At 42.2% G+C, this 27,852-nt stretch overlaps 1 protein-coding gene across 2 annotated transcripts; it reads right to left on the bottom strand.

The window, feature by feature from the left end:
* Positions 1 to 5: 5 nt before the first annotated feature.
* Positions 6 to 27,852, bottom strand: kidins220b (kinase D-interacting substrate 220b). 2 transcript variants are annotated; one of them, XM_053613925.1, is made up of 29 exons: positions 27,714 to 27,852; positions 25,513 to 25,669; positions 24,955 to 25,053; positions 24,611 to 24,709; positions 23,787 to 23,885; positions 23,544 to 23,645; positions 23,345 to 23,443; positions 23,031 to 23,228; positions 22,506 to 22,604; positions 16,597 to 16,695; positions 16,403 to 16,501; positions 16,133 to 16,310; positions 15,766 to 15,930; positions 15,499 to 15,678; positions 15,108 to 15,273; positions 14,733 to 14,884; positions 14,333 to 14,622; positions 12,518 to 12,658; positions 10,742 to 10,979; positions 10,065 to 10,153; positions 9,338 to 9,482; positions 9,076 to 9,238; positions 6,439 to 6,617; positions 5,834 to 6,060; positions 4,798 to 4,926; positions 3,025 to 3,162; positions 2,817 to 2,915; positions 2,116 to 2,346; positions 6 to 2,026 (listed from the first exon to the last, which is right to left on the bottom strand). In XM_053613925.1, the coding sequence occupies exons 2-29, from the start codon at positions 25,642 to 25,644 to the stop codon at positions 875 to 877; spliced, it is 5,187 nt and encodes a 1,728-aa protein (XP_053469900.1). In that variant the 5' UTR covers positions 25,645 to 25,669; positions 27,714 to 27,852; the 3' UTR covers positions 6 to 874. The 2 variants fall into 2 exon arrangements, with proteins under 2 accessions (XP_053469900.1, XP_053469901.1); XM_053613926.1 differs by having other exon boundaries at positions 23,544 to 23,642.

The raw sequence follows: 27,852 nt of genomic DNA, 5'->3' as shown, positions 1-27,852 counted from the left end.
AAAGCTGTCATTATAACGCGTTTATTTTTCTCCATGTAGTAGACAGTTCACTTCTCACATCCACTTCTTTGCCTTGGGCAGCTAATACGAGTAAACAGACACGATGACAGCTTAGTGCATGCAACTGCTTACGTTTCACTTCATTTAATGCAGCAAGCAAGACATGCGGGACACTACTCCTAATGTTTTTCAGGGTTGTTTGAACTTTATAAACTCTCCCGTCGGGATCCGTAGCGTGCCCGAACAATTAATACCTTTAACCGTAAGAGATGACTCTAGCCGAAGGACATTGTTGTTGTTGTTGTTGTTGTTTTAGTCCTGCGGTTAAAGTTTAAGCAAAAGCTCTCATATTTTGACAGGAAGCATGCAACTGACACTCAATACAACACAATACAACACAACACAGCAGTGTAACTGAATAAATGATGAGTATGACGGTCAGTTTATCTGATGAAGTGACTAAGGGTTAGCCGACGTGTTTAATTATAGCCCACGATTACCGGTGTGATTCTAGTAGATGGCCTGAGTGCTCATGTTCACCTTGGCCAAGTTAGAGTTTTCAAAAAGAGATGAAAGCAGTAATACTGTTACCTGTATACTTCACAAAAAGGACTATTAAATAAATGTAAAAATGATTCTTAAAAATAACTAATATAAAAATAAAAAAAACAAGGATCTAGGCAGCATTTAAGTAGGTAAACTACAGTGGATGGACTACCACTATTCAATACTGAAATACAGAGACATCACTGAACCAACAGGTTTACACATTCCACAGAGCATGCATCACTACACCAAAACATCGAAATCTCGAGAGCGGCACCGCATGTTTAAAACACCGCAGAGCGCCTTGCCAGGACCAGGGTGCAGGTTCTCACAGGATGCTCTCGCGCTCCTCGCTGAAGACCACTGTGTCAGTGGAGACGGTGCAGATCTCAGGTGGGTCTCCAGGGTTCAGGCCTCTCTTCAAGTGCACTACACGTACGTTCTCGTTGTGGGTGGTAGGTGTGGAGGTGGAGGTGGTGGTGCTGGATCCAGGGGTTACGATGACGTCACTGCCGGTGGTGTTGGAACTTTCATTTGGTTGGCGTGGACGGTTCCCCTGCTGGGCGTTGGTGTTGTTGTTGAGGGTGTTGTTACTGGGAGTGCGGTTGAGGTTATAGCTTCTAGATGAAGGCCAGCTTTCTTCAGGGCTACTGGCCAGGAGGCTGCACTGGTCTTCGGAGCAAATCGACATGCGTGCAATTGCCGGATCCTGGAGGCCACTCAGACTATTAGGCAGGCCTCTCTTGCGGGCTAGGCTCTCCTCATCTAGCTCTATGAGGTTGGACCTCTCCGATTGAGACAGGTCCGCCTCCTCATCCTGCAGAGAATGATTTGGTGAGCTTTCGTTAGAGCGAACACCTGAATCAGACGAGTCCTTCTTGTCAGAGAGGTACTCTTTTCCCTTTGCTAAGGATGAATCGTCGTTCTCACTGCGCTTGGGTTCTACTTTCTTGCCATCCTTGATCAGGGGGGTGTTATCAGACTCTTCGGACTCTTCGTCATCACTGGTCAGTTTCTGGTAGCGCAGTCCTCCTGCAGCCTTCAGCTTCAGGTCAGCACTCTGGAAGAGGCCCAGCTTCTCTGCAGAGGACTTGCGTCCAAGCAGGGACTTGGACGAGCCGTGGTCAAACTTCTCGTCCTCCTCGCTGATGGGGTCTAGAGTGGCAGCTTCAGTGGAAGCATAGTCAGTTGCATCTACCGCTGGCTTTCCACCGGCGCGCTTAGAGTACGACTTGCGTCCATCTTGATCGCATCCGTCTTTATTCTTATCATCAGAGCTGGAGTGCATAAACTGGCCCGGATGGGGCTGCACAGGCTTCTCCGCCCCACTACCGGCTGCCTCAAGCCCCGCCATTGAGGCAATGTACTCCTGGTAGGCATTGCGGTACTCGGCCTGTTGCTTGTCAGTAAGTTTGCAGATCTCATTGGAGGACTCCTGAGAGTTCAGACTGGACATGCTGGGAGTGCGATGTGTAGTGTTCTGCACAGAGCATGCAATAAGTGTGAGAATCGATTTCATCGAGCACTAAAAGAAAACAGCATCTTCCAAAGGTTAAAAAGTAAACTCACCATCCATGGAGGATTGGGATTCCTCTGAAGCTCATCCAGGCCCACATTAGAGAGCTCCTCAAAGCTAAGGTTGAAGTTGTACATGGGTGAGGTATCAGTGTTAGCAGGTCCTCCGTGGCCAGAAGTACCACGATTCCTACTAGTCTCTCCGTGACCCACCATGCTGCTGCCCTGCTCGCTGGGGGCCTCTTCATGCATGACTTGGCTCTCCAAGTGACGCAAATCCATCACCTGCACACACCAGGGTGTCATTAGAGTGAGAGTATTCCTGTGGCCTTTAGAAAAAAGCATGTCTGTTTGTTGTTGTTTTTTTTTCCAATTAGTCTGTTGTGCTGCTTAAAAAGCATTAGGGTCTAATAAGCTTATCTAAATAATAAAGAACTACACAATTCATGGGTGTGCCATGGGTGGGCTAGGGGTAATGGGGGCGCTACACAACTTGCATAGTTTGCATATAGGAAGGATGGGCACTGATTAAAGCTTTTCCTCCGTTACACCTGCAGCTGGCAAAAGGCTTTGGCATCAATGCCTCACCTTCTGGGATCATTAACGAAAACATCATTTGGCAGAGTTTGGATCAGTTCACTTGTTCCAAACATGCTGTTTTGATATTGCTTTGAACATTTACCTTTTTTTTTCTTTCTTTAGAAACAATGAATCAGATAAATAGCTAGTTCAAGGAGCACTTCAAATAAACTCACAATTCCTCTAAAGAGCTGCCAGTCTCCGAAGTTCATGTTCATCTCTTTCTTCAGCTCATCCAGGTTACACTGGGATAACACCCGTCCATTCACATTTGCCTGTGACAAATATTAATTAGGAGCAGCATAACTCTCTCTTTGGGAAAAGTACACACCACATTTCTCTCTCTCTCTCTCTCTCTCTTGCTCACACACACAAAGAACTCACCTTCTTAATGGTGGCAGTGTATTGGGCCAGCATGCCTTGGTCGATGCCCTCCATCACTCTGAGCCGCTCACACACCATGTCTGTATTCATGGAGCTGAGCAGCACGGATGGGGCGCCTGACACCACGGAAGCGGTGCCCTGACGCACACGACAACAGGCACAGAGAAAAGAATCAGTTCTTGCACGTTAGTACCGCCTGCACATTTATGACAAGGTTTTTCAGACCCTCACGACGAGGTAGCCAAAGCGCATAGGGGCAAAAATTCAAATATCATGCTTATTTGTTAGTATGCGATCCAAGCTATCCAGAGAATAGGAAAAGAGTTTGAATTTAAACTCTGGCAAAGAGGAGCGTTATACTGAAATGAAGGACTGTAGAAATGGTACGGAGCAGTTACTGTGGCATTCTAGTACGCTAAGAATGGTTCACGAATCGCTGCGCTGTGATGTCATTCGAAGCTTTTGCAAAGACACAGTCTGTTAGTAACGGGATTCTACACGGAATCGATGAATTTATTCTAATCGATAAACAAAAAAGATGTTGTTTCAATAACTACGGTTAAAGTCACACCCTGTGAGCAAAATACTGTTTTTGCTCTACAATATGTGACATTTTTTTTTTCCCCCCCAGAGGGAACTGGTCCTAATTCTGCACTAGACATTATTCATACCAGAATACTGAATATCAGAAGTACGGTTCGTGTGAAATTTGCATTTGCGAGGAATTCCATGACGCTCTTTCATGGCACTTTAAAGTTCTAGGCCAGTGTTAAGAGGTGAAATTCAATGATACCTTGGATGGAGATATCTTTTTTTTTTTGGTAACCTATATAAAACGATACTTTAAGGGAAGGAGTTCTGCTGCCGGCTTGAAATCGTAAGGCATTCATGGAACGAAATCAGACATGCTCCTGAGTAAAACTCGCTTCTTTTAAACTTTACTTTAAAAAGTTTAGCTTTATATTTAACACCCTAGTTCCTCCTTCCCCGTTGAGACTCTATTTCAGTTCCCAAAGGGCATGCTGGGAGCGCTCGGTTGCAGAAGAAGCGCGTGGAAAAGAAGGAGCGAGAGCGTGAAAAGGCGTTTGTAAGGAAGGGCAGCATGAACAGGGCAGCACAGCAGCAGCGTTTAAGCCAAGTCTAGAGGAATTCAGTACCTGCTTCTTTTTCAAAGACGCTACCTTAAACTGCTCGAAAGGAGAGAAGGGAAGAGACAGAGGAGGTGGAGAATGTGAGAGAACCACATATAGGCCATTTGCAATGAAACAGGAAAAAAACAAAAAACAAAAAGTGTATCAAGGGAGCAGGTATGTGTTTCGCAAAGCAGGTGGAGTTTCTATTCCACTACAGGCTCCAGTGAGCATTAGACAGCTGGTGGTTGACGTCACGGACACTGTGTGCATGTGTGTGAACAGACGGCAGGAACTTAACTGTCCTCTCTCTCTCACTCTCTCTCTCTCTCACACACACACACACACACACACACACACACACACACACACACACACAGAGAGAGCAAAGTACTATGCTTAAATGTTACAGTTGTTAAGAGTTGGGCATTAAAAAGACAAAAATACAATCAATTTTTTAAAAAACTCATACAACACAAAGGCACTAATGAGCAGAACTGCATCCTGTTGGATGCAGAATAACTGTTAGCTCTAAATAAAAAGCACATCTATGAGTAAAAGAGCTGCGAATGAAACACAGTAAACATGAAGACATGAAGTAAAATCAGAGGCGGTCTACCAGTACGCAAGTTCCAGTACTTACGATTGCAGAGCTAGGCTCCCTGGGATGTGTCGCTTTAATGAATGGGCGTGGAGGTGCAGGGATGTAAGTGGGATGGGAGCTGCCAGTGTACTGCCGGGGCAGCACATAAAAATGGTGGGGGAAATAAGGCTGGGAGAGGGAATTTCGGAGAAGGAAACAAATTTAGCAAATGAAAATGAAACACAAACGCAAAATGTTCTAACAATAAGGGGTTCTGCTCACTCACACACACACACACACACAAATACATACAAACAATTCTATAAAAATGTTGAGATTAAAATGAAAAAAAAAAACTTGTAGAAAATCAATTGAAATGATCAAATTAAATCTGACAATGACCCATCAGCAGGGAGAGGAGAAATGGAAAACCTCTTCAAACAGAAAATATATCCAGAGTTGAAGCGGGAATCGAAGGAGTGATCTCATCCACAAGATCTTCCACATCCATTAAACGAACAGACTGTGATTAGTAACGTTAGGTCATTCTTCCTACTGCACATCTCAAAACAAGAAGAACTGGTTCAAAAAAAAAAAAACTATTCTCCCACTAACTTGAGAGACGACCGAAATGGTCAGATTGAAGACGGCAACATGAATGGATTCAATTTGTTCCTGGCCATATGGTTCACCAATGAAGGTTGGTTGCGACCAGAATACAATTATGCAATACAGTCGACAAGATTTTAAAAAAAATCCACATAAAAATCACTTTTTGTTCTGGTATGGTTTTTAACCGATTAAACGTTTATGTAGGTCAAGAAACAAACCAGCACGACACTGCTTTTCAATACATACACAGCACCATTAAACCATTCATCTGGGCTTGTCTGTGTTGCCTTAATCCTTAACCCTGTCCCCAAGTACCATTCGTTCTTGGTGGTACTACTCTAAGGAACCAAAGCAGATCAGATAAGATTGTTTATAAGCTAATATTTATTGAATCAATCACAGTAGGAAGCAACCTGACCCCAGACTGCTGGTCCAACTCATCTACAGCGCTGCCTGAAGGCTAAGCCTTTGTAGGGACACTTACCCTGTTGTAATAGGGGTGCTGAGGGCCGGCTATGCCGCTGTAGAAGGCACTGTGGGGCTGAGGGGACACACCACTCGCGTTGTATGGGCCGTTGTATGAGGCGGTGGGCGAGCAGGCTGAGGAATGCTGGCTGTAGATGGATGTGGGACGGACAACAGGGTCCTGCAGGGGAAGTGTGGGATACGTAACCCCACCCATGTTCATCTGCTCCCGGGCAGCACGAACATCTGAGGAGGCAGGAAGCAGAGAAGGTGCAGTCTACTACAAGGCGTCCAGTGATAGAGAAACACAAAATCTAACATCTACTCCAGTTTGTTAACCTTCACGTTCTGTTCACTTACTTGGCGAGAGATAGATCATTGTGTACTTTATCTGTAAACTGTAACTATTTCAATTTTCATCTCAGTTATTAGCAATATAAATAACATTCATGAAAATAGATGCACAAAAATCCTTTTGCATACTCGGGAATCCTTCTGAAAGCAGGGGTGTGTGTGTGTGTTCATTTAAACAATTATGTTTCACATAAACAGAACGTTAAGGTTAAACCTCAGTCCCGATATTCAATCCTCATGAATCAGAAGGACAGTTGGCAGGTTTCTCACCTGCTATAATCTCTCGGAGCTTAGGGTCCAGGTTGACCGTGCAGGGGAGGAAGGTGCGGATGTCTCGAGCAGACAGCACTGGGGTGCGTGAGGAAAGGAACACCTCGAAACTCCGCACATCTCCATCTATCTCCAGCAAGGGCTCCACATCTTTAGTGGTGGGAATGTTCTTGGAAATCCTGTTACATAGAAAGACATATACACCTATATGGACAAACTAAACAATCTCAGGAAATACAACCTTCAAGTACATTCTAAGCTCACATGGAACTGGTGAAATGGAGATCTTCTTGTAAAACTTTGCAGGCTATCGTGCAACCCCTCAAGGAGCTGGCTTTTGCACTCACTGTGGGGAATTACAGTTACAATCAAATTTATTCAACCCCCATTGCAAATCAGTGCTTCAAGTGGTTTCCCCCAAATTCAACTGAAAATGCAACTTGTCAACGGCTGCATCCAAATTTCTGAGAAGGCAGGTTGTGAAAAACCCTCGAGTGACTGCAAAAGACCTGTAGCGAAACTTGGTGGCAACAGGCACTGAGGTTTCAGTGAGCGCAGTAGTTTTGGGACTCTGTTCTGTGGAGCGAGGAAGCAAAACTGGAACTTTTCAGCACGATGGATCAGCGGTATGTCTGGAGGAAGAAGAATGAAGAAAGAACACTCTGTCCACAGTCGAGCATGGTGGAGGATCGGTGATGCTCTGCAGCTGCTTTGCATCCTCTGGCACTGGAAACCTGCAGCGTGTGGAAGCCGAGATGGATTCATTGAAGTATCAGGAAATCCTAGGAGAAAACATCATGCTGTCTGTGAGGAAGCTGAAGCTTGGGCGTCATCGGACCTTCCGACAGGACGACGATCCCAAGCATACCTCAAATTCCACCAAGGCTTGGTGCAGAAGAAGTCCTGGAAGATTCTACAGGGTCATCACAATCACCTGACTTGAACCCCATAGAAGATCTCAGGTGGGATTTGAAGAAGGCGGTTGCAGCACGCAAACCCAAGAATATTACTGAACTGGAGGCCATTGCTCATGAGGAACGGGATCAGATTCCTCAGGAACGCTACCAGAAGCTGGTGTCTGGCTATGCATCTCGTTTGCAGCAGGTCATAACAGCAAAAGTGTGCTCTACTAAGTACTAAAGATTCTTGCCATGAAGGGGTTGAATCATTTTGAAACTGGAGAAGTCATAATAAGTTGCATTCTCAGTTGAGTTTGGGGAAACCACTTGAAGCATTTGTTGTGTTGAACTATTTCAATTGCTTTTGTCTTCTTTGCTCCTTGCAAACAGCTGAAAGTCTGTACATTTTCACAATAAACCTGATTTGCACTGGGGGTTGAATAATGTTGACTGGAACTGTAGAAAAGCACACACCTGTGTGTATAAGGTCCCACAATTCTCCGTAGATCTCAATGATCAAATATAGATATAAATCTGGCCAAGAGTATAAAACCATTTCTAAAGCATTGCATGTTCCCAAGTGCCCAGTGGCCTTCATTGTTGTGAAATGGAAGAAGTTTGGAACCACCATGACTCTTCCTACAGCTGGCTGTCCGGTCAAAAACGGGCTATAAGGGCCTTGGCCAGGGAGATGACCAAGAACCCAATGGCCTCTAACAAAGATTCACAAGTCTCTGCAGAAATGTGAGAACCTGCCTTCAAAACAACCATCTCAGAAATACACCATCAATCAGGCCTTTATGGTAAAGCGGCTAGACGGTAGCCATTCCTGAGTAGAAGGCATATGACAGTCAAAGAACTCTGAAAGCATGAGGGAAAACTTCATCTGGTCTGATGAGGAAAAAACCGAACCCTTTGGGCTGAACGCCAAGCGCCACTTGCGGCAAAAACCAGGTACTGCTAATCAAATGACTAATACGATGAAGCATTGTGGTGGCAGCATCATGTCATGGGGGTGTTTCTCAGTGGCAGGAACATGGAGACGGGTCAGAATTGAGGGAAGGATGAATGCAGCCAAATACAAAGAGGTTCTTAAAGAAGAAGCTCAGAGAGGGACAAAAGGTTTCACCTTCACCACGACAACAACCCAAAGCATATAGCCACCGTAAGACTATGCTAGAGTGGCTTCAGGACAAGTCCCTGAATGTCCTTGAGTGACCCAGCCAAAGCCCAGGCTCCACAGATCTGTGGAGAGACTTAAAGATGGCAGGTCACAGAAGCTCCATATCTAACCTGATTGAGTTTGAGAGGATCTGCTAGGAAGAATGTGAGAGACTGGCCAAATTCAGGTGTGCAGAGCTTGTATAGAAACTTACACAACTTTGTGCCACAAAGGTGCTTCTATAAAGCCCTGAATAAATAGTCTGAATACTTATCTAATTGATAGATTTGAAAATGTTTCTAACAATGTTTTTTTTAACCCATGTCATTATGGGTTATTGCGTATAGATTGATGGGGAAAAAAAGCTCAATAAACTCAAATAACATGCAAAAACTAAAGGGGTCTGAATACTTTCTGAACCCGATAGTAACACCAAATATGTATATTTTAGTGGAAGTCTGTTAACATAGTATTAAATACTAATCGGCAGTCAGCTAGATATTTACGGATTATACGTTTATATATTTAGGAAAGTATTGGGTTGGGCAGGTTATGCTACAGTAATCAAAGTTAAACCTTTCGTAGATGGTTTTGAGTGTGGCCTGTTCGGGAATTCCGTCAGTCTCCTCCAGGTAAAGGATAAGCCATGATGTACGGTAGGGCCACTGCTCAGTCAGGTTGATCCAGGAGGCCAGCCGGTCCCAGTTAAACGTGATCTGATTGGCCCTCAGTAGTCGACCTGTGTAAAAGATACACAGTTTGGTGTACCAGCTACGGCACATGTAGGGGTTTATATGATAGAAAGCACACAAGAAACAGTCTGGCCTGTAGAGCTTACCTGTGACAGACACAATGTTGAGCAGTCTCCTCATGGTCTGCGGGTTGATGTCACTGAACCAGTCCTCAGTCACCAGCAACTTGGACAGGTCGAAGGACGTCTGACGTGTGACTGACCTATGCATCTGACGCCGCCGGTATGTGTCCTAAAAGAGGAAAGCACATGATGCCAAAGAAACTTTAAAGCTTTAAAATGTCACACAGTGTAAAGTACTATCCTCTACTAATAACATATAAAGATTCCTATATATTTCTAAGCAAAGACTGTAGAACTTATGAGTGTCTTCATGATCTAGGCATGGTCGTTACACAAAGAGTTTCATGCTCATACCTAATACATACACACCATCGTTAATGCAAACAGCTTTGAACTTCATTATAAGTGCTTGTTGTAGGGATTGTGGCTGTTCAAGTTGCGTTTGATCGTTCACATGTTGCGTGTCCAGATACGTGTGTTAGGAACTCATTAACCGACCAAAGTCCCCAGGTGTATTACTTAACCGACCAGCTCCCGTTAAACATTATCTATATTTTATTGTTTAGCATTTTAAATGCTGACACTACTTTTTTCAATTTGATTCATTCAATCAAACCTGCTTCAGTCATGGTACTCTGACCACGTGGGTTCTGTGCCAGCGTACTGTCACAGACTATAGTTTTAATTTGTCATGAAGAGGACACAACAATGGGGTTCACATGGTGCAGGAGGGCAATTCTGGTGGACTCACCCTGCGATTTAAAGTGGTCTTGCTGCCCAGCTTAGCCATTTCACCGAGACTGTTTTGGGATAGCTTCCTGTCCAGCTCCTCATGCCAACCTGCAAACAGGAAAGCACATAAAGACAAGAAGTTCAGAAACAGAACACCTAAAATGGTGAAAAAAAAAAATATATTTGTATGTAACAAGGAGGCCACTGTAGGGCGGCATGGTTACAGCTGCTGCATCACACAGTTCGTGTTTCTTTTTCCATGAGGTGAAATAGAGCATGAACAAGTATTTACTTGAAGTATGCTATATGCCATAACTCTTTGCAGTGATACTATGGAAATGAAGTGTGAGCCGAGTGCTGTGCTCTGTGATCAAGTTTGGGGGAATGAATTTGATTCCTGCTCTCCGGCAGCAGCGCACGCTAAAGTGGCTCCATTTTATGCACTAAATGGTAAACACCTATCTGACGCCATCCTACCATAACTCTGTTTTTTCACACTTGGTACCAAGCTGTGCACAGTTTAAAAAGTGTTAAGCATGCTCTTGTGAAACTTCCATCAGAATGAAATTTGGATTTCACAGAATATGTCAATTGGACAAAGAGTTGTGTTCATTTTTTTGTATTTGTAACACTCAGTTTCGCTCAATTAATCGATTATGAACATAATCATTAGTTGCAGCCCTAAATCTGACTCACCCTCCGAATTGCCCGTTTCTCCGTTGGCTGGGGCCGGGGCACACATCTTCTTAGCACTGCTAAGGCCCCGGCTGTTGAGGAAGACGGGCAGGTGTACGATGTTGCGCATGTAATCGTGGCCGTTGATGTTGGAGTCACGCAATACACTGTTCAGGTTCTGGTTGATGGCTTTAATGATAATGTGAGGGTCACTGGCAAAGATAGAGATGAATGGACCTTTGGAGAAAAGCACCCTCACCTGGAGATCAAAAGAATTACAAGAAGATAACGTGATAAACATTATGCAATGAAGCACAATGCGTTTCTCTTGGATGATGGATGATACAGTTTCAATCAAAATGATTCAACCCCCAGTGCGAACCAGGTTTATTGTCACAATGGACAGACTTTCAGCTGTTTGCAATGAACAAAAGAAACAAAAGCAATTGAAATAGTTCAACACAACGAATGCTTCACGTGGTTTCCCACAATTCAACTGAAAATGACTTCACCAGTTTCAAAATTATTCAACCCCATCATGGTAAGCATGTTTAGTACTTTGTAGAGCACGCTTTTGCTGTTATGACCTGCTGCAAATGAGGTGCAGAGCTTCTGGCAGCGTTCCTGAGGGATCTTAACCCGTTCCTCATGAGCAATGTCCTCCAGTTCAGTAATATTCTTGGGTTTGCGTGCTGCAACCGCCTTCTTCAAATCCCACCTGAGATCTTCTATGGGGTTCAAGTCAGGTGACTGTGAAGGCCCTGTAGAATCTTCCAGGACTTCTTCTGCACCAAGCCTTGGTGAAATTTGAGGTATTCTTGGGATCATTGTCCTGTCGGAAGGTCCGGTGACGCCCAAGCTTCAGCTTCCTCACAGACAGCATGATATTTTCTCCTATGATTTCCTGATACTTCACTGAATCCATCTCGCCTTCCACACGCTGCAGGTTTCCAGTGCCAGAGGATGCAAAGCAGCCCCAGAGCATCACCGAGCCCCCACCATGCTCGACTGCGGACAGAGTTTTCTTCTTTTTTATTCTTCTTCCTCCAGACATACCGCTGATTCCAGTTTTGTTTCATCGCTCCACAGAACAGAATCCCAAAACTTCTGTGGATTATTTATATCATTTTGAGCGACTCTTCTTGTGCTTTTGGGTCAGTAGTGGTGAACGTCTTGGAGTTCTGGCATGGAAACCTTCTGCGTTTAGTACACGCCTTACTGTGCTCACTGAAACCTCAGTGCATGCTGCCACCAAGTCTCGCTGCAGGTCTTTTGCAGTCACTCGAGGGTTTTTCACAACCTGCCTTCTCAGAAATCTGCTTGCAGCCGTTGATAAGTTGCATTTTCAGTTGAATTGGGGGAAACCACTTGAAGTATTCGTCGTGTTGAACTATTTCAATAGCTTTTGTTTGATTTGTTCATTGCACACAGCTGAAAGTCTGTACATTTTGACAATAAACCTGATTTGCACTGGGGGTTGAATAATATTGATTGCAACCGTATACATATGTTTGTATACATGTGCACTAAATTGTTGCTCTCTCTGCAGTATGTATAGCTAATCATACAATTTAGCATGTTTCTGTTTCGTATGAGTATGTGTGATAAAAGAAATTTCATTTAGGCTTTGTAAGTATGCACAAATGCTTTGGAGCGTCAGGAACTCTTGCACCAATTTCATAAATCTTTCATCCAGTTTGGAAAGAAATACTAATAGATTTGTCTTTTTGAGGAAAAAAAAGTGATACAGCAGAGACCTCTGCTGGCTGATAAATGTTCTAGGCTACCGTTCCTCACCGTATCCAACATTTGCAAGACTTTATCTTGCTCACAGGAATCCAGACCATCGATGATGACAACTAGACGCGTTTGATTCTGGGTGAAGCTGTCGATAGTCTTCGCCATTTTAGCCATGAGTTCCACCTCGGTTTTTAACACCTGCAAAAAGTAAAGTCAGAGAACGATATGTGGAATAAGTATGCATTTAACAAGCAAGTCTTGTATTATAAAGAAACCATAAATTCACACCAAAACCTACAGTGTTCTGAAAAAGTACTTGATTTCTTCTGTTTTTGTGTTTATCTCGTACTATAGTGTTTCAGAAATTAAAACCAAAATCTAAGATAAAACAAAGGCAACCTGAGTAAACACACAATACAGTTTTTAAATGATAATGTTATTTATTGAAGAAAAAAAGTTATCCAATACCAACTGGTCCTGTGTGAAAATGTATTTGCCCCCATAGTTACTAATTCCCCTAATCTATGAGTCTGCATTGATAATGGAGATCAGCTGGACTAGACACAACCAGACCTGATTACTGCAAACCCTGTTCAATCACATCAACACTTAAATAGAACTTTCTCATCAGCATGAAGTTGATTAAAAGGTCTTACTCAGTAACACACTATGGCAAACTTGAAAGAAATTCCAGAAATGATGAGGAAGAAGGTGATTGAAAGACACCAGTCTGGGAAGGGTTACAAAGCTATTTCAAAGGCTCTGGAACTCCAAAGAACCACAGCGAGAGCCGTGATCTCCAAATGGAAAAACTCGGCACGGTAGTGAACTTTCCCAGTAGTGTCCGACCTTCCAAAATTCCTCCAAGAGCACAGCAACGTGTCATCCAGGGAGTCACAAAAGAGCCGAGGACAACATCAAAGGACCTACAGGCGTCTCTTACATCAATAACGGTCACTGTTCATGACTCAACTATCAGAAAGACACACCTTGATGATCCTCAAACCTTTTGGGAGGTTGCCTTAGTTTTATGTTGTATTTCATTTGAAGAGCTAAAACTACTTAGTACGAGATATACACAAAAACAGAAGAAATCAGCAAATACTTTTTCATAGCACTGTGTATATCCGATGCACTATGCACCACATTCTTACACTAAGCAGTTCGTCCGTATGATGACATACTCGGCTACGGTCAGATTTATAAGCAATCAGTTGAGTGTATAAGCTTACATCATACAACCGAGTATTCAGAATTAACACAAGTACACGTCGGGTCTGCAGTCCAGTTCGTGTCAGATGTCTAAAACTGTACTGAACAACATTCACTGATGTTTTTTTCTTGATGTCTCTTACTCAAAACTGGACTGACTTTTTTTTTTTATTAGCACTAGAATAACTGATCACAAGATACCATCAAGTCGTTTGCTTCACCACTATGTTAGTTCTGATAGCGTTAGGCCAATGCCACACTGCATTTTTGGCAAGCTATTTAATTCACTAAACATTCTCCCCCCCCCCTTTAGGTTGACCAATACTTTTAAAAAAAACTCTTCTTGTGTGATATTGGCTCGAGCGAGGAGCGGTATTATGTGCGTTATGTGATGCTGGAATGTATTATTTGGGACGTGTAATTCACTTTATTGTATAACATTCGTATAACAGGCCAGTCTGTTTTGACAGCTAGCGTCTGCTTTGATCTGTAATGGAAATTAAATTAAAAAGATTTCCCAATCATGTTCAGGAGTGCATTCTGTGCAACGAGTACGTGAGTTACAAGATCAAATTAGAAAAGGCACAGTCTGAACAGAGACTACCATACACAATGTGTGTGTGTGTGTGTGTGTGTGTGTGTGTGATTGTGTGGACCCACCTTCATGAAGCCTTCACTCTTAAGTTTTTGCATCTTATTAGCGGCACTGTGCAGCCTCTTCCTCTGCGAGTTCAGTACCGAATCAGTCACCTGCCACCATGTCCTGCAGTTCAACAGAAGAGCCAGGCCCACCACGCTCGCCATGGCAACCAGCACCGCGTTCACGGTCTGGTTCTGGCTGTCTACCTTGAAGACAGACAGCAAGGCCATGCCCGTGATGAGGCAACCCAGGATGAAGATGAAGATCACAAAGGATGGGATGCAGCATGTCTTCTTCCATTTCTTTTTGCCTGGCGTTCATCACAAAAGTCCGTATGAATGTCCGGTAACATTTAAAATGGGATTCAAAGAAGAAGACACTTGTCATGTTAGAGATGGGCAACAGGCTGGCCTTCCTTACCTTGAGTGTCCTCTGTCCTAAAGACGCGGAAGAGTCTGGAGGCCATGAAACCAAACTCTCTCTCACAGGCATCAGAGAGCGTGGCGATCATTTCCGCCATGGAGGTCTCTCCACCAACACTGGACAGCCTGTTATAATCTGTAAACAGGAACCTGGAAACGAACATTTAGTCAAATACTAAAGACGTTTATGTAAACAGCAAAAAGAAAAAAATCACGCTTTATGTTAGTAAACAGGTAAGTAATTATTTTCCATTTATCACATTTTCATTCTATTTTAAATCTTGATAAATTGTTCGATTACTTGTTAAATTGTGACAAAATGTTAAGACTAAGATATTAAGATATCAGTTGAGAGGCATGAAAGTTTAATTACCTGACAGGCAATGCCCGTGTGGTCTGTTCAGGCAGCTCTGGAGGGTTAACAAACATGAGTTTGAGCAGTAGCTCCAAGTAACCGATGTGGCGAGCGAGCCGAGTGCTGAGAACCCAAGCCCAGTTCCAACTTTCACCCTCGCGCCTACTCCCAAAGTACACAACCACTGAGGAGGAGGCAGACAGAAAGAAAAGGAAAGCATTAATGCTAGATCGCCATGTAAACCGCTAAAAGAACTAACACGACAAAGAGACATAAGCCAGACGCTGCCTAGACTGCCCTCTTGTGTAACAAATGTGCAAATCCTTCTCAAAAGCAAGAAATGATAACAAAAGCATAAAAGATGAATCCGATTTTATTTATTCGTTGATTTGTTTTGTTTTTTTTGTACCAAAGAACAAATAGAGCAGAGCCAGCAGGCTGAGGGAGACAGCAATGGCCAGGTTGGGGTCCACAGTGAAACCGAGGAGCAGAGCCACACAGCCGCACAGCAAGAGTGACAGGAACACCACCAGCCAAGAGAACTGGAACAGCGGCTCAATCTGCTGACCTGCAAACGTCTTCATCTCGTCTGTCAGAGGGAGAAATTCCAAAGCATTATATAAAATATCAGCTCCTGAAATATCGACACAAAACTGTTGCCCACCCCAGCACTCACCCTCTAGTTTCTTGAGCAGGAAGGACTTGCCGCTGCCCCACTGAGCATACAGGCCTACACAAATAGGGGGCTGCATGGTGGGCTCACTCAGGATGTCAGCCAGAGCACTGCTGTACAGGTCATAGCCCAGCATATCTCCGTCTGTCTCGGTGGGGGACAGGTGTCCTGAGGGGACAATACACACTTAATACATAACGCCAAATACAAAATCACAATCACAACAGCTTATGATAATAGCATACAACTGAATTCAGGTCTCAGGAAATCTAATAAAGATGTACATGGATTGTATTATATTTAGCAGGTTATTATGAGGGTTAAAAAAAAGCTCGTCTCATAGCATTATGTACAATTGAGTAGGACTCACGGGCTCCGAAGATTTGAGTAAGAATGCTTTTCTGGTGAGTGCAGTCGATGTTGTATGGTGTCTCTCCTGCCTTATTGGGCTTGTAGAGCAGGCGGCCATCTTTTGGGTTGCGCAGGAGTAGCTCGGCCAGCCTGCGGCTCCTCCCACGGATGGCGATGTGAAGAGGCGTGTCCCCTTTCTAGCAGAAGGGAGAACACTCGGGATGATTGACAAGCCAAAAACCACGCCCTCCATATATTATATACATGACAACGTACGGCTCGCTCTTACCTTATCCACGGCAGACACTTTTGCTCCTTTGTCCAGGAGTAGCTCCACAATTTCAATGTTTCTCATCTTGGTAGCTTTGATCAAGGGAGTCTCAGAATCCTGAAACACACTGGCACATTAGTACAGATCTTTCTTTTCTTTTTTATAACAGTGCTTATGAATTAAAGGCACAACTGCTCTTTATACCACTGTACCTTGGTAGTGGTCTCTGTGTCAGGGTTACACTGCAGGATGTCTCTGACCATGGTGGCATTGCCCTTCTCCACAGCCCAGTACAAAGCTGTCTTATTGTCCTGGTGAAGACAAAAACAAGTATTATTACAAAAACTAGTTAGAATAGAGGATCTATGATATATCTGTTGTTTTATACCCCAAGTGTTCTACTACTACTACTACTACTACTACTACTACTCCTACTAATACTCCTCCTACTAATAATACTACTACTACTCCTACTAATACTACTACTAGTCCTACTACTACCCCTACTAATACTACTACCCCTACTACTCCTACTACCCCTACTACTACTAATACTCGTCCTACTACTCCTCCTCCTACTACTACTACTAATACTACTACTCCTCCTACTACTAATACTATTACTACTAATATTACTACTCCTACTACTAATACTACTACTCCTACTACTAGTACTAATACTACTACTTCTACTACTAATACTCCTACTCAAACTACTCCTACTACTACTCCTACTACTAGTACTAATACTACTACTCCTACTACTAATACTAATACTCCTACTCCTACTACTAATCCTATTACTCCTACTACTAATAATACTCCTACTACTAGTACTAATACTCCTACTACTAATACTAATACTCCTACTCAAACTACTAATACTACTACTCCTCCTATTACTACTACTACTCCTAGTACTACTACTCCTAGTACTACTCCTACTACTAATACTCTTACTACTCCTACTACTAATACTCTTACTACTAGTACTAATACTACTACTCCTACTAATACTCCTACTAATACTATTACTACCAATATTACTACTCCTACTACTAGTACTACTACTACTACTTCTACTACTGATACTCCTACTAAAACTACTAATACTACTACTCCTACTACTAGTACTAATACTACTACTCCTACTACTAATACTCCTACTCCTACTACTAATCCTATTACTCCTACTACTACTAATAATACTCCTACTACTAGTACTAATACTTCTACTACTAATACTAATACTCCTACTCAAACTACTACTACTCCTCCTACTACTACTACTCCTAGTACTAATATTACTACTCCTACTACTAGTACTAATACTACTACTCCTACTAATACTATTACTACCAATATTACTACTCCTAATAATACTCCTACTACTTGTACTAATACTACTACTCCTACTACTAATACTAATACTCCTACTCAAACTACTAATACTACTACTCCTCCTACTACTCCTAGTACTACTCCTACTACTAATACTCCTACTACTCCTACTACTACTAATAATACTCCTACTAATACTACTAATACTATTACTACCAATATTACTACTCCTACTAATAATAACAATACTCCTACTACTAGTACTAATACTACTACTCCTACTACTAATACTCCTACTCAAACTACTAATACTACTACTCCTACTACTCCTAGTACTACTCCTACTACTAATACTCCTACTCCTACTACTAATACTCCTACTACTAGTACTAATACCACTACTCCTACTACTAATACTCCTAATACTACTACTCCTACTACTAGTACTAATACTACTAATACTACTACTCCTCCTACTACTCCTAGTACTACTCCTACTACTAATACTCCTACTACTCCTACTACTACTAATAATACTCCTACTAATACTACTAATACTATTACTACCAATATTACTACTCCTACTAATAATAACAATACTCCTACTACTAGTACTAATACTACTACTCCTACTACTAATACTCCTACTCAAACTACTAATACTACTACTCCTACTACTCCTAGTACTACTCCTACTACTAATACTCCTACTCCTACTACTAATACTCCTACTACTAGTACTAATACCACTACTCCTACTACTAATACTCCTAATACTACTACTCCTACTACTAGTACTAATACTACTAATACTCCTACTACTACTAGTACTAATACTACTACTCCTACTACTAATACTACTACTCCTCCTCCTACTACTACTCCTACTACTCCTACTCCTCCTACTACTACTAATACTCCTACTACTAGTACTAATACTACTACTCCTACTACTAATACTCCTACTCCTAATCCTATTACTCCTACTACTACTAATAATACTCCTACTACTAGTACTAATACTCCTACTACTAATACTCCTACTCCTCCTACTACTATTACTACTCCTACTACTAATACTAATACTCCTACTACTAATGCTACTACTCCTACTACTAATACTCCTACTCCTCCTACTACTACTCCTCCTACTTCTACTCCTACTACTACTCCTCCTACTTCTACTCCTACTACTAATACTCCTACTATTAATACTACTACTCCTACTACTACTAATATTACTACTCCTACTACTACTAATACTACTACTAATACTCCTACTACTAGTACTAATACTACTACTCCTACTACTAATACTAATCCTAGTACTAATACTACCACTCCTACTAATATCACTACTCCTACTACTACTAATACTCCTACTACTAGTACTAATACTACTACTCCTACTACTCCTACTCAAACTACTCCTACTACTAATACTAATCCTAGTACTAATACTACTACTCCTACTACTAGTGCTACTACTCCTACTAATACTCCTACTACTACTCCTCCTACTTCTAATACTACTACTCCTACTCCTCCTACTCTTACTAATACTCCTACTCCTACTATTCCTACTCCTACTACTAATACTACTACTCCTACTCCTCCTACCAATACTCCTACTCAAACTACTCCTACTACTAATACTAATCCTAGTACTAATATCACTACTCCTACTACTACTAATACTACTACTACTCCTACTACTAGTACTAATACTACTACTCCTACTACTAATACTAATCCTAGTACTAATACTACCACTCCTACTACTAATACTACTACTCCTACTAATACTAATACTCCTACTCCTACTACTCCTACTTCTAATACTACTACTCCTACTCCTCCTACTCTTACTACTAATACTACTACTCCTACTCCTCCTACTACTACTCCTACTACTACTAATACTACTACTCCTACTACTAATACTCCTACTCAAACTACTCCTACTACTAATACTACCACTCCTACTACTAATACTACTACTCCTACTACTAATGCTACTACTCCTACTCCTCCTACTCTTACTACTAATACTACTAATCCTCCTACTAATACTCCTACTATTCCTACTCCTACTAATACTACTACTCCTACTACTAATAATACTACTACTCCTACTACTAATACTCCTACTCAAACTACTCCTACTACTCCTACTTCTAATACTACTACTCCTACTCCTCCTACTCTTACTACTAATACTACTACTCCTACTCCTCCTACTACTACTCCTACTACTACTAATACTACTACTCCTACTACTAATACTCCTACTCAAACTACTCCTACTACTAATACTACCACTCCTACTACTAATGCTACTACTCCTACTAATACTAATACTCCTACTCCTACTTCTAATACTACTACTCCTACTCTTACTACTAATACTCCTACTCCTACTATTCCTACTCCTACTACTAATACTACTACTCCTACTCCTCCTACTACTACTCCTACTTCTAAGACTACTCCTCCTACTACTACTAATCCTCCTACTAATACTACTAATCCTCCTACTAATACTCCTACTCCTACTATTCCTACTCCTACTAATACTACTACTCCTACTACTAATAATACTACTACTCCTACTACTAATACTCCTACTCAAACTACTCCTACTACTAATACTACCACTCCTACTACTAATACTACTACTCCTACTACTAATGCTACTACTCCTACTAATACTCCTACTCCTACTTCTAATACTACTACTCCTACTACTAATACTCCTACTCCTACTATTCCTACTACTAATACTACTACTCCTACTCCTCCTACTACTACTCCTACTTCTAAGACTACTCCTCCTCCTACTCCTACTACTAATCCTCCTACTAATACTACTAATCCTCCTACTAATACTCCTACTCCTACTATTCCTACTCCTACTAATACTACTACTCCTACTACTAATAATACTACTACTCCTACTACTAATACTCCTACTCAAACTACTCCTACTACTAATACTACCACTCCTACTACTAATACTACTACTCCTACTACTAATGCTACTACTCCTACTAATACTAATACTCCTACTCCTACTATTCCTACTCCTACTTCTAATACTACTACTCCTACTCCTCCTACTACTACTCCTACTTCTAAGACTACTCCTCCTCCTACTCCTACTACTAATCCTCCTACTAATACTCCTACTATTCCTACTCCTAACAATACTCCTCCTCCTACTACTAATCCTCCTACTAATACTCCTACTATTCCTACTCCTACTAATACTACTACTCCTACTACTAATAATACTACTACTCCTACTACTAATAATACTACTACTCCTACTACTAATACTCCTCCTCCTGCTCCTAATACTCCTACTCCTAATACTACTACTCCTACTACTATTACGACTAATACTACTACTCCTACTCCTAATACTACTCCTACTACTAATAATACTACTACTCCTACTACTAATACTACTCCTCCTCCTACTACTAATCCTCCTACTAATACTCCTAATATTCCTACTCCTACTAATACTACTACTCCTACTACTAATAATACTACTACTCCTACTACTAATACTACTCCTCCTCCTCCTAATACTCCTACTCCTAATACTACTGCTCCTACTCCTAATACTACTACTACTACTAATACTACTCCTCCTCCTCCTAATACTCCTACTCCTAATACTACTGCTCCTACTACCACTACTCCTACTACTATTAATACTACTACGACTAATACTACTACTCCTACTACTACTACTACTCCTACTACTAATAATACTACTACTCCTACTACTAATACTACTCCTCCTCCTCCTAATACTACTACTCCTACTACCACTACTCCTATTAATACTACTACGACTAATACTACTACTCCTACTCCTAATACTTACTACTCCTACTACTACACATACTCCTACTACTACTCCTACTACTACTTCTGCTACTACTGTTACTACTCCTACTACTACTGTTACTACTACTGCTACTACTACTCCTCCTACTACTAATATTACTACTCCTACTCCTACTACTCCTCCTACTAATACTCCTACTATTCCTACTCCTACTTCTGCTACTACTGCTACTGTTACTAATACTCCTACTACTACTGTTACTACTTCTGCTACTACTGCTACTGTTACTAATACTCCTACTACTACTGCTACTACTACTACTGTTACTACTACTGCTACTACTACTCCTCCTACTAATACTCCCACTCCTCCTACTATTCCTACTAATACTACTACTCCTACTACTAATAATACTGCTACTCCTACTACTAATACTACTACTCCTCCTCCTCCTAATACTCCTAATTCTACTACTCCTACTACCACTACTCTTACTACTCCTAATACTACTACTACTCCTACTAATACTACTACACATACTCCTACTACTACTGCTACTACTACTCCTGCTACTACTCCTACTACTACTGCTACTACTACTCCTACTGTTACTACTACTGCTACTACCACTCCTACTACTACTACTAATACTCCTACTCCTGCTACTGTTACTGCTACTACTAATACTCCTACTACTCCTACTACTAATACCCCAACTACTACTACTCCTACTACTACTGCTACTACTACTACTACTACTACTAATGCCACTTCTACTACTACTACTACTACTACTAATGCCACTTCTACTACTACTCCTACTACTACTACTAATGCCACTTCTACTACTACTACTCCTACTACTGTTACTGCTGCTACTACTACTACTACTAATAATAATAATAATAAAGGTGTTACCTGTCCTCTGATGTCGATGTCAGCATACTTATGCAACAGGGCTCTTACAATTTCTACATGGCCACCCCTAACAGCTCCAATCAGCACGGTGTCACCACTCTAAATGTTTAATACAAAGACAACCACATACAGACAAGGTCACACTACATTTAGTGCTTTTCTTTTAAAGGAATAGTACAGCCCAAAATTATATTTATGCAAATTTTCCCCTTAAACACAAGAATTATATCATTGTCATTTTGTATTAGATTAAATACAAAATTAAAACAACATTATTGTCAGATAATATTTCTGAAATTATTTGGAAGAAAAAAAAACAAGTTGCATTTTAACTAGAGGCAGCTGGAGGCAAGCATGTGATGAGCATGTGATACTTATGAATACTGCATGATATTAACTGGCAGTTACACTGTAACAGCATTAACTATGAAGCCCCGAAGCAAAACAACAGAAGCAAACTTTGGACACCACATGTCCCCGCTCTAAACACATGTACACAGAGCTCACAGCTGATGTTGGACTCACCCTGTCAGGGATGTTGACGTAGGTCCCTGCGTCCAGCAGGTCCTGGACGATCTCGGTGTAGCCCTCCTTGGCTGCGATCATCAGGGCTGTGTTGCCATCTTTATCGGTCATGTTCACATTCGGGTTCCTCTTCAACAGCTCCTTCACGACCTCAGTGTAGCCGCCTTTCACGGCCACGATCAGAGCCGTCATTGAGTTCTAAGCACAACAGAGCAGTGTTAAGGCGATGCTAGATAAGCTTCAAATCAAACAAACAAACAAAAAAAAATACTGCAAGCATGACAATGAAGCCTGAAGTGAAGCGGTTCACTTACTGCCCCCTCCTGGTCAACATCAGCACCGTTCTCCAGCAGGTGCATCACACAGTCATAGTGGCCCTTCCTGGCAGCCCAGATCAATGGAGTGGTGCCATACTGAGGGCAAATAAATATACACCCAAATCAGCTGCACAGGCTAACAGTACAAAACATCCAAACAGGTCCCGTGCTCCTAGCTTAAACAGGGTGACTTCACCTTGTCAGAACAGTTGACTTTCGCTCCTTGCTTTAACAAGATCTTGACGATTTCAGCGTGGCCTCTTCCGGCAGCCCAGATGATGGGATATACACTGTACTGCTAAAGAATAGCACAGAATGGTTGGTATTCAATTTAAAAAAAACAAAAAAAAAAAACACATGACTCACAGGGCTCATGACTTGTTTTTAGAAAAGAATTATCCGCTTATATTTGAAAAGCATAGAGCGTTCACTACTTTACCTGTCCTGTGGTGTTGGGATTGGCCCCATTCTCCAGGAGAACCTCTGCAACCTCCACACGACCTTTATATGCAGCCCACATCAGAGCAGTCCAGCCTCCCTGAACAATACCAACACATAATGATATCAAAACAATTCAAAGAAGCATGATTCATTTCCTTTCAATAATTACCTCTGTAACACTGTGGCATTTATAACGCGCATTTATCAGCGGTTAATCTGTGTAATAACATCATATTAAAGAAGAAATTGAAGTCCCAACACTAACATTATACCTCAAATTTATAACGACGCTGTGACCCTGATTTCAAAAGGATGCAGGCGCTGTCTCCCGTACCACCCGGAGCTGATTGATAACGCGTCAAATGAAAGTCATGGATAAAATCACGGTGATTTAACTGTAAAATCGGTTTGCGGATATCGGCGGTATTTGCTACGCACTCCTTTTGTGGTCCATCCAGTGCCACCGTGGGCGAACTGACCGTATTTCCTTTTGCGTTTTTCGAGACATCAGTTATTACATCGGTTTCTAATGTCTTTGTGATCCGTGAGGTAATTCCACTCTTCATGTGAGAGGGAAGTCCGAGTTAACCGTGTTGAAATGGGAACTAGATGTCTGCTTTAGCACGGATCGTTGCAGCTGAACGAATCGGGGGAAGCTCGTCCTCTCCGTTCGCCTGCTCGTGACGGGTGTGCGAACGCCGTCTTCACGACAGCTTGATCGACTGAAGCATAACAGCTTATTCCGTGTCTATGTCTAATACGGAATGCTTCGGAGAGAATGAATCGGAATATTCGTGCTTTATGTTCACGGGCGTGTCTCACCATGTCTCTGTGCTCGATATAAGCGCTGTTCTCCAGAAGCTCTTTCACCACATCCACGTGCCCCTCTTTGGCTGCGGAGATCAAGGCAGACCAGCAGTCCTATGGGAGAAAAGGAGAGCAGCCGGTCACCATGGAAACTGCAAAGTTGGCCACTGTTGCCACGGAAACAGTGGGGAAAGCAGGCAGTGCATGGAATGCTCTAAAGGTGAGTGTGTACATGTGTATGTGTGTTTTTTTTTACATGCCACATACCTTTTACAGAGAAATTGAACAACGGTGACCTAGTCCTACATGTGGTGCATGACTAATGTTTCTAACACGATGCTGTGTGAACGTTTGCTTACCACATCATCCAGGTTGACATTGGCACCTCTCCTGATGAGCTCTTGGACAATCTCCAAACTGCCCTGCTCTGCAGCCAGCATTAAAGGAGTCTGCCCATTCTGGGAAAGACATTCAGACACATGCCTTAAAAACTGGTTTACTCCAGGCTATGTTTTGTTTTTCTCGTTATCGAGTCAGCCGTTAATGATACCCTTTAAAGAGAGTGATGACATTTTAGTCGTTCTGAATAGAAACGTGGAAGGTTAGATCAGACGTAGGGTTGTTTCTAACACAATATAAATGTGATTATTTAAAAATGATGAGGATTAAAGGAAAAGCCTGTATTAGCTTATACCGATCCTGTTCACTCAGGCCGAAGCAGTGAAACAGTCTTTACTGTGTTATTACTTTACAAACGTGCATGGTGACCTCAGCATGTAGCGCATCAGAGCTGCACAAACCGAGGCGTATTTAAGGACGTATTCTGCCTTGTGGTACAATTAAATATGATTATAAATAAAATAAAATAAAAATACACCAAAGTGAGATTTAATCTACTCAGGGCCTTGTTCACTTACGTCACTGCGACCGTCCACCTCTTTGAACTTATCCAGGTGGGCCTTTATGGCAGCCAGGTTCTCCTCCTCCACATAACTGAAGAGGTTCTGGATGGCTATAGTGGTCATCTTTATAGACGTAGTGGTGTCCATGATGGCTGCTTAGCACCGCGGCACCCTGGGGCAGAGAAATATCCGGCTTAGGAACACTATGTCCAGGCTAATTTTAAAGGTGACAAAGCATGTGGCATTAACTAATATGGAGAATATGGAGATTTAACTCCTTGAACGGTCCACCGATGAGAGCAGAAGCGTGTATCCTTCCCAGCATGATACATGACCTACATCTGAAACGTCAGGAGTATACAGGCTGGCCTAATAGCCGGCGGATAAATATAACACTGTTATAACAAGCAGGTCTGTTCTCTCAGTGCCTGGATAAGATAACGGCACGTCTGCTTCCCTCTGCATCTCATCAGTCTCCTGCTCGAACACGTTATATCCCAACGTCTCTTACTCGAAAACACACAGCTCATCCGACGCAGTGCCTTACGTAGGACCGAGGAAGCTGATATTAAATGCAAGGAAAACCAGACAAACAAGCCTTAATAACAGCCTCGATTTCCAGACGACAGCCAGCCGGTCGCTTGATTCATCGTTCATCTGGAAATGGAACGAGAGATTATGACACGTACAAATATTTCACAGCGACGGATTGCAAACGGTATACCTAAGAGCACTCCCGTTATCCACTTGAACAGAGCCGGGCTTCGCCTAATAACACCGCTAGTTAACAGGGGAATATTTCAGGATAAATACATCCGCACCAAGGCGGTTGTACAAGTCTCATATTTGTCCATAACACCTAATAAATCAACAGCGATTAAATCGCGAGCGCAAAACTACACACATGATGCGAAGATAAGACAGAAAAACACCCTTCTCCACCCTTCCTCGTTCAACACGGGAGCATTCTGCAAGTGCAAGACAATGCCTCATCCGTGAATCGAAAACAACTTGGATCACTCGGACGGATCTTTTCACACCTTTAAGCTTATCCCGATCATTAGTTTGTCGCGCGCCGCACACGTACAAGATACTCACACGTAACAGACACGGAAGAAACAACAAAGACACAATGACGGCTGATGATGACAAGGACGCAACAATACCCCCTTATCACCGAGAACATGAGACCACGTTTAACCTTACGAGACCAAAATCTGACACCGTGCTTACCCACAGTGCGATCCTCTGTCCTTCGCGTATATTTAGGACACTGTCGCTTTTCTCTCAACACCCGTGCGGTCCGGGGCTGTGTGTCGTGTGTGCGAATGGCATCATGTGTTATTCACGACCACTAGGCTTGGCCAATCTCTCCGGCACATGCTCAGTTGACAGAGATGCTGCTGTCAAGATATACTGAAGCCATTGTTCCGAGTCCTGGTTGTGAACGAATCTGCTTTTAAGTGATTAAAAGGTTGGATCTGTTCTCCAGTCCTAGCTCTCCAGGGATGGTGTACAACACCTAGGTATAGATATAGCTTCACACAGCATATAAAGAGTCCAGGATTAACCTTAAGGATTATACAGAAAAGTGAATGAGGCATGTTTCTTTGCTGCATTTCAGTGAATGTATGATTATATTACGGATAAATACTATGTAATAAAAGTCTGACATATCTGTCACAGAGCTATAACTAACCCTAGTTATATGAAATGTTTTAGACGCAGGAGATTATTAATGAAGCCATTTGGACGGTTTCCTTACATGTATAGTATACAAATAGAGTCAGTTGATCATTACAGATAGTGAAATTATTCTGTTATATGACACCACGTCAACATTATCGAGGTTCGGCCACAAAATGATCTGCTTCTGTAAATAAACCCGTCCTCCTCAGACTTGTCACTGTGATTTATCTGGAAGATGCTAACTGGCTAACCGACTGCACCGGCTGCTACTTCAAATTACTCTGTTTTTTTTATTATTATCATCATTTTGGATTACACATTTCCTCAGGACGACCGCGTTAATAGCGAAACAATATGGTAAGGGGGATAAAAAATGGTTACGAGTCGGATAAAACCCGATTCCTTTAGCTTTCGATGCGATGCGATGCGATGTGATGTCGGTGTCGGTGAAATGAAGTCGCCTCAACAACACCGGAACAGCCAGGAAACGCCTGTATCCGACAGCGCTATTGTTTTAAAAACCTTACCTTAAACAGAGAAATGTTCACGGGGTTGAATCCGTTCCCTGGTGTCCGTGTGTATGTGTTTCTGTTTCGTTTATTTTCTACTCTCCATCTTCGGCCGTTTGAAACCGCGACCGGAGGAGCTGTGAGGTCGTTCGAGTTA

Source organism: Ictalurus furcatus, chromosome 25 (genome assembly GCF_023375685.1).
Source record: "Ictalurus furcatus strain D&B chromosome 25, Billie_1.0, whole genome shotgun sequence".
NCBI lineage: Eukaryota > Metazoa > Chordata > Actinopteri > Siluriformes > Ictaluridae > Ictalurus > Ictalurus furcatus.
Note: the sequence above shows the minus strand (reverse complement) of the source record. Positions and strands in the feature narration are given on the sequence as shown.

Bases quoted from the DNA above. Each gene is read 5' to 3' on its own strand.
- kidins220b (XM_053613925.1), bottom strand. From the start codon at position 25,644: ATGGACACCACTACGTCTATAAAGATGACCACTATAGCCATCCAGAAC. The intron at 15,679-15,765 runs GTGAGTGCTGGG...TCCCTCTGACAG, and splicing joins CCTGCTCAAGAAACTAGAGG to ACGAGATGAAGACGTTTGCA. The intron at 9,239-9,337 runs GTAAGCTCTACA...TCTTTTACACAG, and splicing joins CAACATTGTGTCTGTCACAG to GTCGACTACTGAGGGCCAAT.